At 35.1% G+C, this 20143-nt stretch overlaps 1 protein-coding gene and 1 pseudogene across 5 annotated transcripts; both read right to left on the bottom strand.

The window, feature by feature from the left end:
* On the bottom strand, nt 6091-10245 carry LOC18602280 (putative disease resistance protein RGA1). 5 transcript variants are annotated; one of them, XR_001927612.1, is made up of 3 exons: nt 7194-10245; nt 6464-6790; nt 6091-6315 (listed from the first exon to the last, which is right to left on the bottom strand). XR_001927612.1 is itself a non-coding variant. In XM_018119830.1 (2 exons), the coding sequence occupies exon 1, from the start codon at nt 10219-10221 to the stop codon at nt 7243-7245; it is 2979 nt and encodes a 992-aa protein (XP_017975319.1). In that variant the 5' UTR covers nt 10222-10245; the 3' UTR covers nt 6091-6790; nt 7194-7242. The 5 variants fall into 5 exon arrangements, 1 of the variants encoding a protein (XP_017975319.1); XR_001927613.1 differs by having other exon boundaries at nt 6091-6618; nt 6704-6790; XR_001927614.1 differs by having other exon boundaries at nt 6091-6634; nt 6712-6790.
* LOC108661612 lies at nt 17895-18817 on the bottom strand (annotated as a pseudogene).

Genomic DNA, 20143 nt, shown 5'->3' with positions numbered 1-20143 from the left:
ATTTATTATATATTTATTATATAAACAAATATATAGGTATATTCTTATATTTTTTATCTACTCTCACCATTCTTTTTATCATCATTTTTCATATATCATTAAACATTCTATTTTTATCCTCTTTGATTTTTTTATATTTTCCTTCTTTATTATTGTTGTTTTATTTTTATTCATTATTACTTCTATTTTCTCTTAGCATTTAATCATTTTAAAAGCATTTTTATTTTACCTAACAACATACTATGACTAATTTATCCATCTATCAAACATTGGGCCAAAGACAACCACAAAGTCCAAATCAAAAGGAAATATTTACCTTTTATGGGCTAGAGTGGCCCACGATAACCGGATCACTCCAACTGATCTGCTTCCCAAGGCTTTCAGACCACTCCCAAAACGCGTCGTTTCGATGTCTTGTTCAGCAGCCCTTTGCGCGCCCAAAACGACGCCGTTTGGAGGGAATAAAGCGGACTTTGGATGGGTTATTGGACGACGTCGTTTAAACCCTCTGAACCCTAGCTATAAAAACCTCATTTCCTTCCTTCTCTTTCATTTTCTTTTTTTCTTTCTCTCTCTACCCGCCGTCTCTCTCTTTCCCTTCTCTCTATTCACTCCGACGTCGCCGGCTCTCTCTCCCTTCTCTCTATTCCCTCCGACGTCGCCGGCGTCGCACCCAAGACCAGCGGCACCCCAACCGGCGACAGATCTGGTGGCGCGACGGGTTCTCTTACGGTCGGCTTCCCTAACCGGTGGTGTCGCTCCTCACCTGGATCGGCCCTTCCTTCCAGCGACAGATCTGGCGGCGTCGATGGTCGGGCTCCTTCTCGCGTCGGCGAACTCTTCCTTGCGGCGTGGGTCAAGTCGGCTCTCCCCAACCGGCGACAGATCCTCAGCCGCAATCGGTCTGGTTCCTTTTCCGCCGGCGTGCTCCTCCTTGCGGCGTCGGTCTTCAGCCGCAATCGGTCCCCTCTGACCGAACTCCCCTTTTCACTTTCCCCGGAACACGTTTTCTCATTTTCCCTTTCTTTTTAGATATCTCTCTTCTATTTCTTTTGTAGATTTTTTGGTGTGGCTGCTGGAATTTTTTTGTTGCAGGTTCCCTCCTCTGGTTGCTCGGATCCCCCTCCCCTTTATACCCGATTTCTGGGCTCTGGAGGGGCAATTCCACTACCCTGCCAGACGTGAAAAATTCGCGTCTGGCAGGTGAGAGAGGTGCCTGGCAGGGTGCGTCCGCACCCTGCCAGTCGTACCTCTCTCCTTTCTTTTTTCTATTTTTTTCTATTTTTTCATTATTATTATTCTTTTTAAAATTTTATTATATATATATTTTTTACTCCATTTTTTTTTATTTGTAATTTAGTGTCTACACATAGTTGCCTATTAAAAATGACCTTCCTTTAAATAACAGAAATTATAACAAAAAACAATAACAACAATCTTTCCTTCCTTTCTCAACATTCTCCAATTTTTCTTCTATATCTTTTATTGCAGAAAAATCTTATAAAAATTTGATAATCTTGTTATACTCCAATGAGTGCTCAGTGGATTGATTTCGTCAATGCAAAACGCTAGGCTTCATTGTATTTTCGAGACTTATACATTGCTAACTTTTTTGCACACTACAAGTGAGGGCGAATAAAATTTTAAGGACAATGGCATTGATACACACCTTGAAGCCTTTTCGATATTTTCCAATTCGATGTTCTAACAATGTAATACCTCGGCTCAAATGACATTTTGGACTAATGTATCTACATTGTATCAAAATGTGACAAATAGACCTTTCAAGTTAATTAAAAATAATTGAGGCCAAACCATAGTCTTATGCTAGGGTTTATTAGAATATAAACTAGCATTAATATAAATAGGTCAGTTAAGTTTAGCAGCCACTTTTCATTTGATTGAGAAAACAAATGCTTTAAAGTGAATTTCACAAAAATCTTTATCTGTGGTAAGATTTGGAGATTTTCAAGAGCAAGTTTGGAGAATAAAAATTAAAGGTCATTGCTAGATTCATCATTACAAGGTGAGTAAAACCCTCTTTTAAATTGAAGAAAAACACTTGATTAATTTAGAAGAATTTGAATTAAAATTGAAAAGAAAATCTACTTGAAGAATCGAGTTTTGTTTACTGTACTATCACTTTAAGTCTGGTTCTATATTGATTTTTGAAATTTGTACTATTTGAGTTATATAAATTGGAAAGCTACATGAGTATATTTTTTAATGAACCAAACAGAAGTAGATTCTAAATTTCCTACGTAAAGATATGATCTTTTTTTTTTTTGTAAAGATAGTGCAAATTGCTTGGTAGCAACGCCAAGGTAAATTTTGAAATGTTTCTGCATTTTTTCTCCAGTGAATAAAGTGTTTAGATTTACATGGATAGAAAGCTTATTAAGTCTGCTTTCCAACACGTTAAACAAATCTCAATCTTGAGTTTTATAGCTTAAGATATGGTCATTTTTTTAAATGATGTGCAAGCTGTTCAAATTTTTGATTTAAGAGAGTTTGGATTATTTTGTATAGATTTAGGTGATAAACAGATTTCAAAGAGTTAGATTGTTGCTAATATGTGTAAATGGTTATAATTAGGCTTTTGATTATTTTGAGAGGAAGCGAGTTTGTTAGAATAAAGGGAGGTAAGTATATCTTAAAACACCTTGCTTGTTTCAAAACTTTCGTAAATGTATATTTCTTGAAAGAATCAAACATTTTATTTCATTATTTTCAGTATATGAAAATAGAGTCAAGCATATGATTATTTTTTGTTTTGGGCTTAATAATATGATGAATAATTATTTATAAATGATTTGGTTTACTTAAGTGAGGGAAAATGGATTTTCGAATGATTTGAGTTTACATATGACGAACATTGTTTTATGAATGTTTTAGTTGATTTATATGACGAATGTCAATTTGTGAACGAAATGAGATCTTTGATAATCTTTAGAAAATGTTTTAAGAGCTACAAAATAATTTCTGGGAAATAAGATAATCGACAATAGAACTAGTTTAACGGTCTTGTTAACAGGATATAATAGTTAGCACATGGCCCTGCTAACGGGATATAATATTAATAATGATCATGAGAATGATTAGTTGATACGATCTTTGTCACGAGATATAATAGTGATCGTAGCTAAGATGATGAAACTTTACAAGTTTCAAAAATTGAAACTATGATTTGCTTGAACAATATTTTAAGAATGATATTTGAAGATCAATGATTTATGAACCCATGAAATTCTTTATTTTTGGATATAATGATTTGTTTAACTGTTTGAAATCATAATTTGTTAAAATATTCCTAAATGAACTATATGATATATTGAAAATGATGCATGACCCGGTACGGTGTGTGTGGTTATACTTATTGAGTTGTGATTTGCTCATTCCTTCCCTTACAATTTTGCAGATGGCTAGAGATTGAGAGCTTTAAAGTTATGGGAGCTAAAATAACAATTTGGGAAGTCTACCTTAGTGTCAAGATTGTTAGCTATCTTGAGACCCTACCATATGTAATTGATACTTAAATTTTTAATTGTTTAATTACTTATCATCTTGGAGATTTTAATTGATTTGTAGTAATTACATAGGCGAGGATGTACATATGGAATTGTCAATATGACTTCAGTTGAGGATTTATACATGAATGAATGATAGAAATGCTTCATATTACTTTAGGGCTTAGTCACAAGTTAATATGGTTGTGTCATGTCTTAATTTTTGGGATGTAACATATAATGGTATCAGAACTTAGATTTAAAGAGAGAATTTAGAAAAGTAGAATAGAATTTAATATTCTTAATATGGTTCAAGTCGTTAAGAATTATATTATGCGTGAAAGAGGTCAAGAACTAGTAGTTGATTTTTATATATTTGGAGACGTAAGATGTTGATGTTATTTTATGTATGAATTGGTATTAGAGTTTATGTAAACAATTCTATGAATTCAAAGTACTTAGTTCATTTCATATAAGATAATAGTTTTAGAATTTTGTGGTGATTAGAAAATTAATTTAATAAAGAACAATGATGTGTCTCTATAAGTTGACAAAGAGCAAGTGATTGTGGTATAAGTTAGGAAAAGGTAGATACCTTACATTCAAAGGTTATTGTGGAAATGATTTTGATTTTAGAGATCTTATGAAATTTAGATCAAATTTTATTTTTGGAGTTTTTCAATGGATAATTAGTGAATCTTTTACCATGATTAAAATTGTAATGTATTAGAGTTTAAGTATGAAATATCAAAGTTTACATGAGATAATATTTTTGAAATCTTGAGATAATTGTTAATATTAATAATTGTGAAGTGCCTTGGTGAATGTTGATTTCAATCTCACTTAAGATGAAGTGACAATTTGGGAAGTCTACCGTAGTATTAAGACATTGTTAGCTATCTTGAGACCTTACCATATGTAATTGATATTTAAGTTTCTAATTGTTTAATTACTTATCATCTTGGAGATTTTAGTTGGTTTGTAATAGTTACATAGGCAAGAATGTAAATATGGAATTGTCAATGTGACTTCAATTGAAGATTTATACATGAATGAAAAATAGAAAGACTTCATATTTCTTTGGGGCTTAGTCTCAAGGTAATATGATCGTGTCATATCTCGGTTTTGAGGGCGTGACAAACAATTTTAAGGTTTTATTTCGTTTTGATAATGGTTGCTACAAGTGAAACACTAAAAGAATCAACTTCTGATTTTTCTTGAACCAGGTTGATGTTGACAAAGAAAATAAGAAAATGGTTTTTCACCATATGGCAATGGTAAGAAGTCCTTGGCCTCTGAAGGTTGGCCTTTTACGATAGGGAATAAGTTTGACATTAATTTAGTTCATCCTCTATCTCAAATAAACTGTTAGGTACCCGTAATGGGAAGGAAATGATGAGTTATATATTCTTAATAGACCTATAACATAAAGTTTGTTAGAATGTTTTAGTTACGAGGGCATTCTTAATAGCATCTACCTATGTGAATGTGAAGTATGGCCACTTCTAAGAGCTCAAGAGCTTGGCTCTATTAGCACTCATGAAAAGAGGATGTAGACGCATGGTCATAAAAGCATTGTCGGATATTGTGCATTCATTAGTATTGAAATCATTGTGTGAAATGTGTTTGATTAACCAAATAGAGTAGCTAGTTCAAACCATAGTCTACCATACAATTTTGATTAGCTTTAACATGTTTCAACTGAGTAAAGCTTTAATTAAAAGACACCTTCATTTATGCAATCAAGTTCCAAGATTATCAAAATTTTGGATTAATTTGAGAATGGTGGGGAATTGTTGGACATTTTCAAATGAATATGGAACATAATCCCATGTTGCAATAAAAGGAAAAGTCATGTCCATTGGAAATTAGAAAATAAAGGAAATGTTATGTATGTTGAAAATAAGAAAGTAAAAAATGAGTCGCGTCTATTGGAAAAAACTAATAGTTGTGACTATTTGAAACAAACACAACTGTATCTGTTGGGAATAGACACCCAAGTCTACAAAAAGGTCCATCTTTTAAACAACAGAATGTACAACAGAAAATAATAACAACAATGTTTCTTTCCTTTCTCAACATTCTCCAAGTTTTCTTTTATATCCTTTCTCAACAATAACAGAAATCTTATAAAAGTTTGATAATTTTATCATACTCAAGTGAGTGTACAGTAGATTAATTACATTAATGCAAAATACCGTCAATCATTAGATTTTATTATATCTTCGAGATTTATATGCTGATAACTCTTTTGCGCACTATAAATGAGGGCAAATAAAACCTTAAAAACAGTGACATTGATACTTATTTTGAAGCCTTTTCGATATTTTTCAGTTCGGTGTTCTAATATTAGTAATCTGTTTAACTTCTTTTTATGTCTAGTAATATGTCCTTCTTCCACACCATGCCCTTCTGCTTTATCAGAATAAGAATTACGTTCTTTCTTTGTTTCTTGTTTCCTCTTTAATTCAAATATAATTAGTTAAAGCTTAAAGAGTTATTTTCTCTTTCTTGTATTTCATAATTCTTTCAAATTATTTCCGTGATGGAAGCAGTATTTATATCATGAAAAAGACAATTATAGTTTCATCAATATTCATCTTATATGTACTAAACATATACTTTTAATCGCAACAACTAAGAGTGACAATCAGTTTCAATAAATTGGTTTATATCTCAAATTGATACAATTATGAGATTCATGCAGCTAAAATGACAATCAGTTAACTGTTTTTCCATCTCCTGATGTCGGCCAGCGCTGTATTGCCCGTTAAGAGACTTCCTTATCATTCCTGATCCTGTTACTTCTCTGTAATTGCAAATACCACCAATCTCATGATAAAATGTTCCTTCATAAGTGCTTGTAAAAAATTTATATGCAAGTTTCCAACAAGCATATGTACATTATTTAATAAAATAGTTTTAACCACAGAGCACATGGGATTCTATTTCCTCACCCTCTTTTATTGTGCTGCAAATTATTGTCTTTCTATGCTTCCATTTACTCCTTCACCGACAGGGGAAATTTGAGTAAATACATATATGATAAGAAACTTTAACTGTAGCAGAATCAAATAAACTTCCACGATGGAGTAATTGGCCTCAGAATTGCCTGGAAAGTTACAAGACTATATATCATGTCAAGATGTCAATTTTTTAAAACTAATTGAAGAGATGAGAAATTGCAATGACCCTACATTCTCACTTTCTAACTTAACGCAAAAATCCTGCTTGCTTATCAAATCATATCCAGGCCCATGTCTCCCAATAAACACCTCTGTGCCCTATAACCGTCAAAAACAGAAACCTTGTTAGAGTAAAGAGATTGGACTTCCAGAATTATTAGAATCCAAATCAGTTAGTGGTCGGACTATTTAGCATTAACTCTGAAAAAGGAAATCCAAATAAAGCCAGTTAAAAGAGATTTAAAGTGAAAACATAAACCTTCTTTGTTTATGATGAATTATTCTTAAGGTGTAAGAAGATTGTGATTACAAACTAACCAACAGTTGACAATAATGTTAGAAACACATAATTTAAAGGGAAACTTTTGACCAATAAAATACACTGCACTGGTACTAAGGGACAGACACATAAAGGAGGCCACTCATTTATAATTAACTGATTTGTGGTAAAAAAAATGTGAACGAATAGCAGCATAAAATGAAGGTTTCTCAAAGGATTTACCATCAATTTTTTGCACTTATTCTGAGCTGCAGGCTCAATATTAACTGCATCACTCAATCTCAATGCATGGAATGTGAGCAATCTTGTGCCATTCGGGGCCGCTCTCCTTGGTGCACCTTTCTGCCAATATTGAACTCCTGTGAATTACTAATCTCTGTAATTTGGAGAGACGTTCCATGGCCTCCATAGAAGGTAGACGCATCAGATTGTTGCAGTGAGCTATTCGAAGGGTTTGAAGGGATGTTAAGTTTCCCAACCACTCTGGCAAAGCTTCCATTCCATCGAAGAAACCTATTGTAAATGATTTAAGGGCAGCAAGGTGTTGAAGTTGAGGTGGTAGAGACTCCAGTTTTTGCCATCCAAACAAGGACAGGTATTCAAGGGACGCATGGAGAAGGTGGATTGAATTTAGACCTGGAAATTCCTCAAGCTCTTCTGAGAAAAAACCAATTTTCAGTTCCTTCAAACTGGTGAGATGACCTAAGATCTCCTCTGGAATGGTGCTCAGTTTTGGACAAAAAGAGATTTCTAAGTAGACAAGAGAATGCAGTTCTCTTATATCTTTGGGGACAGAGACCAGACTATGGCACCACGACATTCTTAGTTTTTCCAGAACTCTGGAAGCAGAGAGTCCATCCTTTAAATTATTTAATCCATCGCAGTACCAAATATTAAATGCCCGAAGAGATGCAAGTCTTCTCTGTATTGGAACACTCTTCAACTTAGGACAGCTCAAGACAAATAACTCCTCCAGTTGAGGAAACAAGACCATGTCTTCTCTTCCTTCTGTCCCCAGGTCCACACCTTGTACCCATTCCTCAAAACTGCTCATATTCTCTAAGCTGATTCTTCTCAAAGATGGGAATAGTGTGATTCCCTCAACCCAGCCTGAGCTATGGCTTGCTATATCACTGCTATATATGCATTTCACCCTCTCCATTCCATCTATTTCAAGAAATCTCAGATTCCGTAATTGCCCAAGACTAGAAATGTTTATGCATTCCTTGCATTTTATTAATTTCAAAAAAACCAAATTATCAAGGGGAAATGTGTAACCAAAATCATGGACAGTCATCACCATCCATGAAGGCAGGTTGTCTCCTCGATAATTCACGATCATTAAGCTTTTCATATTTGAGCAAGGCTTTAGGCCATCCAATACTTCCTCGTCATTGCCGTAGCCTTCTCTTCTGTTGCTCCATAACAATTCCATCCCATATAGTTCGGTCTTCTCTTGCAACTTTGCTCTAATGGCTTCAGCTTTGTCTTCTACACACTCAAGGTTGTATATTTTTAATTCTCCACTAAGTTGGCTCAAGCATCCAAGTTCGTCTATTCTGTGTCCTCTTTCCATACCCACATAAAAGAATGGCAATGTTCGAAGACTAGTTAAGCACCCAATCTTAACTGGCATAATCTTTTCCTTATCAAAATAAAGATGCCTCAAGCTAACTAGTTTTGTAATTCCTTTGGGAAGCCTCTCAAGACAGCAGTTCATAATGCTTAAGGTCTGCAAATTGTAGAGTTGGGTGAAAGATTTTGGTAGTCTTCTGATATTAGTTCTAGAGATGTCAAGGTATCGTAAATGCCTCAATTTGCCAATAGAAGCTGGCAACTTCTCAACCTTAGCATTCTGAAAATTCAGGACACGCAAGCTTCTGGGTTGCTTTGACATATTTTTGAAGACATCAACCTTTGAAATCAAAGAATGCAACTTTGTAGCAATGCCTTCTGGAATAGTTGGTACCTCTTTTCCAGTAGAAATGACACTCAGGCGTCGAATATGAGAAGCATTATTCATGGAACCAGTCTTCTCTAAAACCAAGGTTTCTGCTTTTGATACAAACAGAGCAAGATCATGAACTAGGTCATGCATCTTGCAAGTTTTAATGTTTCCATACAGATCCCTTTCCACATCTTGAAACAAGGAATTAAATAACAAGTCATTAAAATACTTGTTACCAATAGTTTCCATCTCCATCTGACTAATTTCAGAGGATTGAAGAAACCCTTCAGCCATCCAAAGCTGAATTAAATTATCCCTTTTAATGTCAAAATCTTTGGGGAAAATTGAGCAATATGCAAAACACTGCTTCAAGGATGATGAAGGTAAGCGGTCAAAACTTAATTTTAGTATACTTAAAATGCCATTATCGTTTTCAAGTGAACCCCAGACATTACTGTTTTTAATTGACACCCACTGATCTCTGTCCCTTTTATTGCTCATTGTACCTCCTATAACCCTTGCAACCAACGGCACACCTCCACATTTTTTAGCAATATCCTTCCCAATAACCTCCAATTCAGAGGGTATGGAAGTGTATCCAAATGCTCTTCCTTTGATAATTGACCAACACTCTTCATCTACAAGTTTGTGTGGATGATGAATGTATTCAGGAAGTGCTCCCATCTTCAACGCTACGTTCTCCTTACGAGTTGTCACAATAATTCTACTCTCTATATTTTTTGTTATCCCCAACAAGCAACTTCTCAGGTCTTCCCACTTTTCGGTGTCCTCATTCCATACATCATCAAGTATAAGAAGATAATTATCCCCTCCCAGTTTTTCAAGTATTTTTCTAAGTATAGTATCTTTATTGTTAACTGCACACGAGTTTTGGGCAAGAGATTCCAACATCTCTAGTAAAATCCTTTCAACATTAAACTCATCGGACACACACACCCAAATTATTCTACTGAAATATTTTTGTATTTGCTCATGTTTGCACACTAATTTTGCTAATGTTGTTTTTCCTAGACCCGGCATCCCAACTATTGATAAAACAGGGAGGGCTTGTAGACAAGCTGAGTTGGTCAACAATTCAACTACTTTTAAAACATCATCTTCCCTTCCAATAACTTGAGATGAATCTTCAAGAAACGAGTGGGTCACTTGGTTTGCTCTAGGTAGAGCAACCCTATCAGTAACTCTTCTCTGGAGTCCAAACAGATTGGCTTGGTTGTTAATGTTTCTGAGGGATATATTAATCTTTCTAATTTTTTTAGCCATCATGACACCAAATGCCATAGAATTTGAAGACGAAAAAAAGTAGCTGACCTTTTTCATCAATCGGCTCTGAATCTCCACCTTCCTTCTAAGAACATCATAAGCAAACTCATCCAGTACATCGTCAGCCTCATAAGCAACATCTCTAAGCTTCTCGAGCCAAAGCTTAACAGCCCTGTCTCCTTCTTGCCTTCTGTCCGCATCCTGCAGCAGAGCTTGGATGATAATAAGTGAGTCATGGAGCATCGTCAATTCCTCCTTGAAACCCAAGGCAACGCTGATATGTTCGGCAGCAAGTGAAATCACCCTGGCTAGTATCACCTCCACAACAGCACCAACCACTTCCATGCTACTGAAAGTTATGTTGAATTTTCTGGAAAAATGGATGAACAGCTTCAAAGGCTCAAGAACAGAGAAGAAGTGAATCGGGGGAGAGGAGAGAGAAGATTTAATAAAATGAAAGATAAGGGTTAGTGTACGGTTTCATTAAATAACAAAGCATTTAAATACACGGCTTGTAAGAGAGATATATCGTAACCAACCAATCAGTATAAAACATCTGGTACAGCAAAGGTTTGAAACAAGATTGCACCGAGGCTTACGCAAAAATTCCCTGTTGCCTGCCCAAGACACTACGCGCATAATGGTCTAAACGATACAGCATAGAGGAAAGAGAAAAATACAATCCCTCACAACCAAATGAGTAAAGTAAATAAAAGAGAAAAGTAAAAACGACATTGAAAAAGAAATAAACGGCAACCTTATTCAAACGAGTCATGTGTCGCAACACGTGCTCTTCTTCTTCTGTTTTTCCAAATTGATTTTTCACGTGAGACTTCATTGATGAACCAGAGCAAAGCTTAACAGAGGAACAAAACCCAGCTCTTCAACACACCTCCTTGGGTTTTGTTTTGCACACTCCCAATTTGTTCCTCAAATAAATGAATTTCTCCTTGCTCAGGCCTTTGGTAAATATATTTGCTAGTTGTTCATTTGTTCCACAATGCTTAACTTCAATTTTTCATTTTTCATTGCATCCTTAATTGAATGAAATTTAACTGTGATATGTCTGGTTCTCCCATGATGAACTGGATTTTTTGCAATCGAAATTGCAGATTGATTATTAATGAGTAGAGTAGTTCCCCTTTTGGTCAAACCCCAAATCAACCAGAGTCTTTTTGAGCCAAATAGCTTAATTTGTAACTGTTGCTACTGTTATATACTCTACCTCTGTTGAGGATTGAGCAACCACCTCCTGCTTCTTAGAGTTCCAAGAGAACATAGCACTCCTAAATGAAAAACAGTAACCATTTGTGCTCTTAGAGTCATCAATACTATAAGCCTAGTCATTGTCACAGTAGCCAATCAGTTCGCCACTTTTTTCCTTTTCAAACTCTAAACCATACTCAATTGTGCATTTGATGTATCTCAATACTCGTTTTGTCGCTAAGTAATGATTCTGAGATGGTTTCTACATAAATCATGATAGAAGACTTGTAGAAAACATGATATTTGGCCTTGAAGCTATTAAATACAAAAGACTACAAATAATGCTTCTGTATGTTGAGCTTATAGCTTTAAAAGCCCCATTTTCTTTGCTTAATTTGCAGTTTGAAACCAATGGAGTTTCAACTGCTTTACTGTTCTCCAAGTGAAACTTCTTCAGTAACTTATTTGCACATTTGCTTTGATGTATGCAAATGTAATCTAAACTTTGAATGAACTATAATCCAAGGAAGTAATGCATTTCTCCCAAGTCTGATATTTCAAATTTTCTCATCAACTTTGTCTTGCGTTCATTCAAAACTGTCTCATTTGAGCCAATAATCGATAAATCATCAACATATAAGGATATAATCAACTTAACTGAATAAATCGTGTTGTAAACATACAAAGTAAGTTCATTAACACTCCTTTGAAAACCTTTTGAAGTGAGAAAGTTATCAATTCAATCATACTAGGCTTTAAGACCTGCTTTAGTCCATATAAAGCTTTAACTAGTTTGCAAACCTTACCTTCTGTGCCAAGAGAGCTAAAGTCTTCAAGTTGCTAAATGTAGATATCTTCAGTAAGATAGCCATTGAGGAAAGTGACTTGACATCGATATGCCATATTTTCCACTTTTTTCTAGCTATTATGGTAGTAAGTAACCTAACAGTGTCATGCCTTGCTATTGGTGTAAGGGTTTCCCAATAATCAATTTCATAAATTTAAGAGTATCCTTTCACTACAGGCTTTGCTTTGTACTTGACAAATCCATTAGCATTAAGCTTTGTCTTGTAAATCCATTTCAGACCAATGATATGTTGATCAAATGGTTTATCAACCAAGATCTAGGTTCCATTTTTCTCAATCATTTCCATTTCTTTTTCCATAGCTTGCATCCATCTGTTATCTTTTGCAACTTCACTAAAAGTTAAAGGTCCAATGATAGCTACATTACACCTTGCATATATATCCTGTAAAGACCTTATGCCTCTCACTGTAAGACTCTTATCTTCAATGTCTTCTTCTTGATTAGCTTCATTCATAGTTTGATCATTTATCAAATTCAGATTTTCAGATAGCTCAATTATTGACTTTTCCCAATTCTATCTTGATCTTTCATCCATCCCGATGTCCCTACTAATAAAAATCTTCTTTGTTTCAACATTATATAACTTGTAACCTTTTGAAACATCATTGTAAGCAACATGAATAGTTATCAAACTCTTTTCATCAAGCTTTGTTCTTTTATCATCTAATATATTTGAATAACAGATGCATCCAAAGACTTTCAGTGGAAACACTAATGGTTTGTGTCCAAACCAACACTCATAAGGAGTCTTGTAAGCTAGATACCTTGTTTGAGTCAAGTTCAAAAAATGAATAACTGTATTAATAGCTTCTGCCCAGAAAAACTAAAGCAAACTCTTCTGGAATAGTAAACACCTTGCCATCTCCATAAATGTTCTATTCTTCCTCTCAAATACCCCATTCTACTAACGGTTGTAAGTAATTATCAGTTGATGTGCTATACCAAGCTGAAAAAGAAAGGGGGACTGGGAGAGGGGGGTAGGCAGTACCTTTCTGTTGAGATATGATTCAAAGTTTGACCTAGTATTTCTCTGGTTTGTTAGTTTGATAATTTGTTTCCTTTATTTAAGCAAGTCAAATACTGTTGCAAATAAGTAGCTTAGTAGTGGGTTGTTTTTTGAACGAATATTTTGCTTTGTTTGTTAAATGTAAGCCTATATATATGGGTACTATTTGCTTGTTTATGATTGAACTTTAGAAGAAATAAAAGCACAATAGCTTTCTCTTTATTTACTCTGTTTTTTGTCTTTTTTTCGTTACCTCTTCCAACAATTCTAGTATCAGAGCCTGGTTGGGTCCATTGGGTCCTTTGGGCTGGTTTGGTCATTTGGGTAATTGAGTGAAACACTTTTCTGTATACTAACGGGAAACACGTGAGAAGTGTGAGAGCAAGAGCAGAGATGGCAGCAAATGCTATTTCATCATATACACAGCCACTCATATCGATTTTCACAAGTGAAAAGTATGAGTTTTGGAGTATTAAGATGAAGACTCTTTTCATGTCTCTAGACCTTTGGGACTGGTGGAATATGGTTTCGTGGATATAAAAGAACTAGATGAAGAAGCAGAAGAAAGATTGAAAGAAGTAAAAAAGAAAGATGCCAAAGCTTTATTCTTCATTCAACAAGCTGTCCATGAAACAATTTTCTCAAGAATTGCAGCAGCAACAACGTCATTGGAGGCTTGGCAAATTTTGAAGAATAAGTTTCAAGGTTCCTCAAAGGTAATTACAGTAAAATTGCAGACTTACCGACGTGAATTTGAAACTTTGTCTATGAAAAGTAATGAATTTGTTCAAACTTATTTGTCTAGAGTTTCTTCTCTTGTTAATCAAATGAAGTCGTATGGTGAAGATATATCTGAAGAAACTGTTGTTGCAAAAGTTTTAAGGAGTCTTACTCCAAAGTTTGAACATATTGTTGCTGCTATTGAGGAAGCCCATGATTTATCAAATTATTCATTTGATGAACTAATGAGTTCTTTGCAAGCTCATGAAGAAAGGTTGTTCAGGTCACATGAAAAGAACGAAGAAAAAGCTTTTCAGGTGAATGGGGAGTCCAATCTGAAGGAGACGCTCAAAAATTCTACTGGTGGTGGTCATGGTAGAGTTAGCTTTCGTGGAAAAGGCCGTGGAAGATGTCGAAGCAGAGGCGGATCTAATGAAGAGAGGCAAAATAAGACCTTTCAATGTTACTACTGCAAAAAGCCAAGTCATAGAGCGACTTATTGTTGGCAAAAACAAAAGGATGAGAATAACCAAGCAAGTTTTGTAGAGAAACCGGATGAAGAAATTAGATTATTCATTGCCTTTTTTTATGAGAAAGGGCAGTCTAACGATGTTTGGTTTTTAGACAATGGCTGTTCCAATCATATGTCTGGAACAAGGTCATTATTCAAGGAGCTTGATGAGTCCAATAAAACAGATGTGACATTAGGTGACAGCAAGAAGATTCGAGTTGAAGGTAGAGGTACCATCAACATTAAAACCAGTCAAGGTAATGCTAAGATTTTACAATATGTGATGCTTGTTCCTGATTTATCTCATAATTTGCTTAGCATTGTGCAATTGATGATTAGTGGATACTCAATTTTGTTTGATGATGGTTTTTGCACTATTAAAAATAAAAAATTCAAGCAAATCATTACTAAAGTCCCAATGGCTAAAAATAAAATGTTTCCACTGGAAGTTTCAATGATTGAGAATTATGCTATGGTTGCTAATGGTGATAGTGAGGCTAGATTGTGGCATTTACGTTATGGGCACTTAAATATTAATGGGTTAAAGCTATTGGTCAAAAAGAAATGGTTTTTGGCTTACCAAAACTTGAGAATCTTGGCTTTTGTGAAGGTTGTGTTTATGGAAAACAAAGCAAAAACCTTTTCTCGTAGGAAAGGCTTGGAGAGTCTCTAAATGTCTTGAGTTAGTGCATGCAAATTTGTGTGGGCCTATGAACATTGAATCTCTTGGTGGTAGTCGATATTTTCTGTTGTTTACAGATGATTACAGCCGTATGAATTGGGTTTATTTTTTTGGAAAAGAAGTTTGAAGCTTTTGACAGATTCAGGAAATTCAAAGCACTTGTGGAAAGAAAAAGCGATCTTTTAATAAAGACATTGCGAACAGATAGAGGAGGTGAATTTGTCTCAACTGATTTTAACATTTTTTTTGAGGAAAATGGGATTTACAAGGAGCTTACAACACCACACACACCAGAACAAAACGGTGTAGTTGAAAGAAAGAACCGAATTGTGGTGGAGATGGCCAGAAGCATGATGCAAGCAAAAGGTCTTCCTATTTATTTTTGGGCAGAAGCTGTCACAACAGTGGTATACCTTCTCAATTTGTCTCCTACAAGAGCTGTTTGTAATCAAATACCATTTGAGGCTTAGATAGGTAGAAGACTAAGGGTAAGCCACTTAAAAGTTTTTGGTTGTATAGCTTATGCTTTGGTTAAAACTTATTCTAGTAAATTTGATGAAAAATCTGAGAAATATATCTTTGTTGGTTATTGTTCTCAATCCAAAGCATATAAGCTCTATAACCTTATTAGTGGCAAGATTACCATCAACAGGGATGTAGTATTTAATGAAAATGCAAGATGGATTTGGAATGAAGAAAATAAGGAGCTGCATATTCAAGTGTTAGAAGATAATACTGCATCAACAATTTCTAGCTCCAGTACTCCTAGAAGCAGTAATCCATCTCCTCCTACAAGCAATGAATCATCATCTTCAAGTTCATCAAGTGAAACTCCTCCAAGGAAATTCAGATCCTTGTAGGAAATTTATGATTCTTGCACCTTTGCTTTGCTTGTTTCAGATCTTATTTGCTTTGAAGAAGCTGCAAAAAGGAACGAATGGTGCAAAGCTATGGAAGAGGAGCTGTTGGGTATTCAGAAAAATCAGACCTGAGATTTGGTAGACTGGCCGAAAAGAAAGAATGCTATTAGGCTCAAATGGGTGCTTAGAACCAAGTATCATGCAAATGGGAGCATCCAAAAACACAAGCAAGGCTGGTTGTAAAGGTTTATTCCCAACAGCAATGTATTAACTTCTATGAAACTTTTTCTCTAGTTGCACGCTTTGAAACGGTGAGAACCTTTTTAGCCTTAGCTACTCAATTAAATTGGCCAGTGTACCAATTTGATGTTAAATCTACCTTTTTGAACGGTGACTTGGAAGAAGTTTATGTCTCACAACCTGAAGGTTTTGTAGTTAATGGCAATGAAGATCAAGTTTACAGGTTGAAAAAGGAGCTTTATGGCTTAAAGCAAGCACCACGAGCATGGTACTTCAAAATTGATTCTTATTTTTAGGAAAATGGATTCGAAAGAAGTGAAAATGAGCCTACGCTTTATTTGAAGAAGAATGGTAAAAATGAATTTCTGGTGGTATGTCTCTACGTTGATGATATGATTTATATGGGTTCTAGTGAGTCTATTATTGCTGAGTTTAAGTCTTGCATGATGAAGAAATTTGAAATGATAAATTTAGGTTTATTGCATTACTTTCTTGGTCTTGAAGTGAAACAAGGTTCTGATGGGATCTTTATTTCACAAAGAAAATATGCAATGGATCTTTTGAAGAAGTTTAGTATGGTGAACTGCAAAGTAGAAGCTACACCCATGAATGTGAATGAAAAGTTGAGTCAAGATGATAGTGCTGAATTTGTGAATGCAACATATTTTAGGAGTCTTGTCGGAGGATTAAACTATTTGTCCCATACTTGACCGGATATTGCTTTCTCGGTTAGAGTTGTGTCCAGATTTATTCATAACCCAAGCAAGCTTCATCTTGGAGCTGCAAAGAGAATTTTAAGATATGTAGTAGGAACTGCAGAGCTGGGAATTTGGTACTCCAAGGTATCAAAATTCAAATTGATAGGTTTCACTGACAGTGATCATGCAGGTTGCATGGATGATAGAAAAAGCATATCTGGTTTTTTGTTCAATCTTGAGCTAGGACCAATTTCATGGAGTTCAAAGAAGTAGAAGGTGGTAGCTTTATCAACATCAGAGGCCGAATATATTGCAGCAACAGCATCAGCCTGTCAAGCAGTTTGGCTAAGAAGACTTCTTGCTGATTTTAATCAAAAGCAAGTTGGAGCAACGAAGATCTACTGTGACAGCACGTCAGCTATTGCAACGACAAAGAATCAAGCCTATCATAGCAGAACAAAGCATATTGACGTTCATTATCACTTCATTCGGAGTCTTGTTACCAATGTAGAAATTGTGTTGAAGTCTTGCAATACAAAAGAACAAGTTGTTGATATACTGATAAAGGCACTTCCTCTGGAAAAGCACGAGAACTTCAGAAAGCGAATAGGAGTTTGTAACTTTGAATTAAGGGGGAGTGTTGAGATATGATTCAAAGTTTGACCGAGTATTTCTCTGGTTTGTTAGTTTGATAATTTGTTTCCTTTATTTAAGCAAGATAAATACTGTTGCAAATAAGTAGCTTAGTAGTGGGTTGTTTTTTGACCGAATATTTTGCTTTGTTTGTTACATGCAAGCCTATATATATAGGTACTATTTGCTTGTTTATGATTGAACTTTAGAAGAAATAAAGGCACTGTAGCTTTCTCTTTATTTGCTCTGTTTTTTGTCTCTTTTTTGTTACCTCTTCCAACACTCTCTGCTGGCTTCATGTAAGAGATCCAGATGTACCAATTTGCTTGTTTGATGAGAATGTTCTCTCTTACTACTCCTCTTACTCAATATCAGATTCAACATGAATTGCCGCAGCATTTTATTCCTCTTATTCCTGTGTACCCAGAGGGCACAATAGGACATAAAAATGCTTATAATTGAAAATATAGATGCCATATAACCTATTAGAAAACCCCTCTTGAAGGAATCACTGAAAAAATTAATGCAGGGCTCTAAAGGGAAACCACAAAGCCCCAGATTACCCGCATAGGAACTCTCGTTAAAAGAACGACCAAAGTTAGGCACCGGGCCATATAATTTATTGTTAGCAACACTAAATTGCTTGATCTGATCTAGTTGAGCAAGTTCTGGTGGAATGAGGCCAGTTAGTTGATTGTTGTCGAGTTTCAGTGCATTTAAAAAAGTTAAATTTGATATTTGTTTCGGTATGTTACCAGAAAATCTGTTGGAGGATAGATCAAGTTCAGTTTCAAATTGGAGGATGCTTCAAATATTAGATGGAACAACCCACTAAACTCGTTATTTGAGAGGTATAACCCCACTAAGCTCTTGCAATCTGTAACACCCCGAGGAAACTCGCCTTTCAAGCCCATGTTGGTTAGGGGAATCTTTAGCACTTCATTCGAGTAAATGTGCTAACATTTGACCCCAACAAAATCATAGATGAAACCTTCTATATTGTTGTTGAAGTTCCATGAAGATTTGAAGCGATCATGAGGGTCATCCAAGGAATCTTTTATAAATTTCCAGCAGTTGATATTTGAATGGAAATCTTCCATTAAGCAGATACTTACAGTACATAACAATGACCACACCAAAGTATGGAGCAATAACTTGCAGCCAAGTCTTGTGTTTGGAGCCATTTGCATGTAACAATGGGTCATTGCTAGAGAAAATTAGAGATGAAATTTAAATGCAAAAAACCATAAAAGAAGATTGAAATGAATGAAGGAAATAGAGAGGTACACTAACAATCTAACTTGTGAGAGCATTACAGGGACCAACTACACTAGAAAATAAAGTAGGGAAAAAGAATACTCAATTTCCTTTCCATAAAAGCGGAATCAAAATCAAGAAGCAAGTCTACTGAAATCTACATGATCTAAGGTCAAAAAGGAAGCGGTAGGTGGCATGGGCGACTTCCTTACTGTTAGTATAAGCCCTACAAGTCAATCTGTGGTTGTATGGAAATTGCAATTTTGAGATATTCATGTATGACATTTTGTTATTCATGATAACATTGAGGTAGTTCTTTATCCATAAGTTTGTGATTTAATTACTTTTTCTACATATGTAGATAAAGCCCATAGAACTATATATGCATTGCAAAAGAATTGTATTGGGATACAATTATGAAATCCTTACTCATTAAAGCATTGTTCCTAAAAATTCTTGATTATTGTATTATTGAGACAGGGCATAAATAATGCTCAAAGATTAGCACATGTTATGTTCTTTACTTGTGAAGTAAACAATCGTTTTAATAGGTTGAAGTATAGAGATACTTGGAACTAGCATGTGGGTGCTTGTCATGGGAGAGCGAGTTCACTGAACATGACCCGCCATGAGAAGTGCATTTTGTATTTCACTAAAGTGTCTATGCAATACTTCTCATGTGTCAGTTGTGTACATACTCCCTAGACTTGAGACACCAGGTTGTCTTATGTGTGGAGTGTTATGCTTTGATTTTATCTCTATAGGTGCCTAACCAAGAATGCTAAAACAGGATGCTTTTGGGTATAACATGAAGCATGTAAAGGCAAATGAGTGGTCAAGATACGAATCATCACCCTAAGTGATTCAAGGGGAAATATCTCATTAGTTCTTGGTTGATATAAGCTTAATCAAATCCTTAGCCAAGGTGATTAGGAGATTATGAAATGAGTTTCATAAGTCTCTATAAAGCTAATGATCTAACTGTAAGAACAAATATGGAGATAAATAAGAGTAAGCACTGACACCAAGCTCTTATCATTTTCAGGATATATAATGAGGGAATGAATTACATTGAAAAACTGTACACTGAAAGGTTGTCAAAGAATCTTTTGACTCTCCTAACAATTGGGTGGCCATGATGCATTGCTAGATGCCAATCATGGTCTATAGAATTGAATTAGTTAATTTAAAATTGAATATGATTCATTTAAATTAATTAATTAATAATATTATAATTCAATTCCATTGCCAACATGTTA

This window comes from Theobroma cacao, chromosome 4 (assembly GCF_000208745.1).
Source record: "Theobroma cacao cultivar B97-61/B2 chromosome 4, Criollo_cocoa_genome_V2, whole genome shotgun sequence".
NCBI classification, from domain to species: Eukaryota; Viridiplantae; Streptophyta; class Magnoliopsida; order Malvales; family Malvaceae; genus Theobroma; species Theobroma cacao.
This window is presented reverse-complemented; position numbering and strand designations above follow the sequence as displayed.

What these genes read in the sequence shown, in the direction of transcription:
- LOC18602280 (XM_018119830.1), bottom strand. Translation starts at nt 10,221, where the DNA reads ATGGCATTTGGTGTCATGATGGCTAAAAAAATTAGAAAGATTAATATA.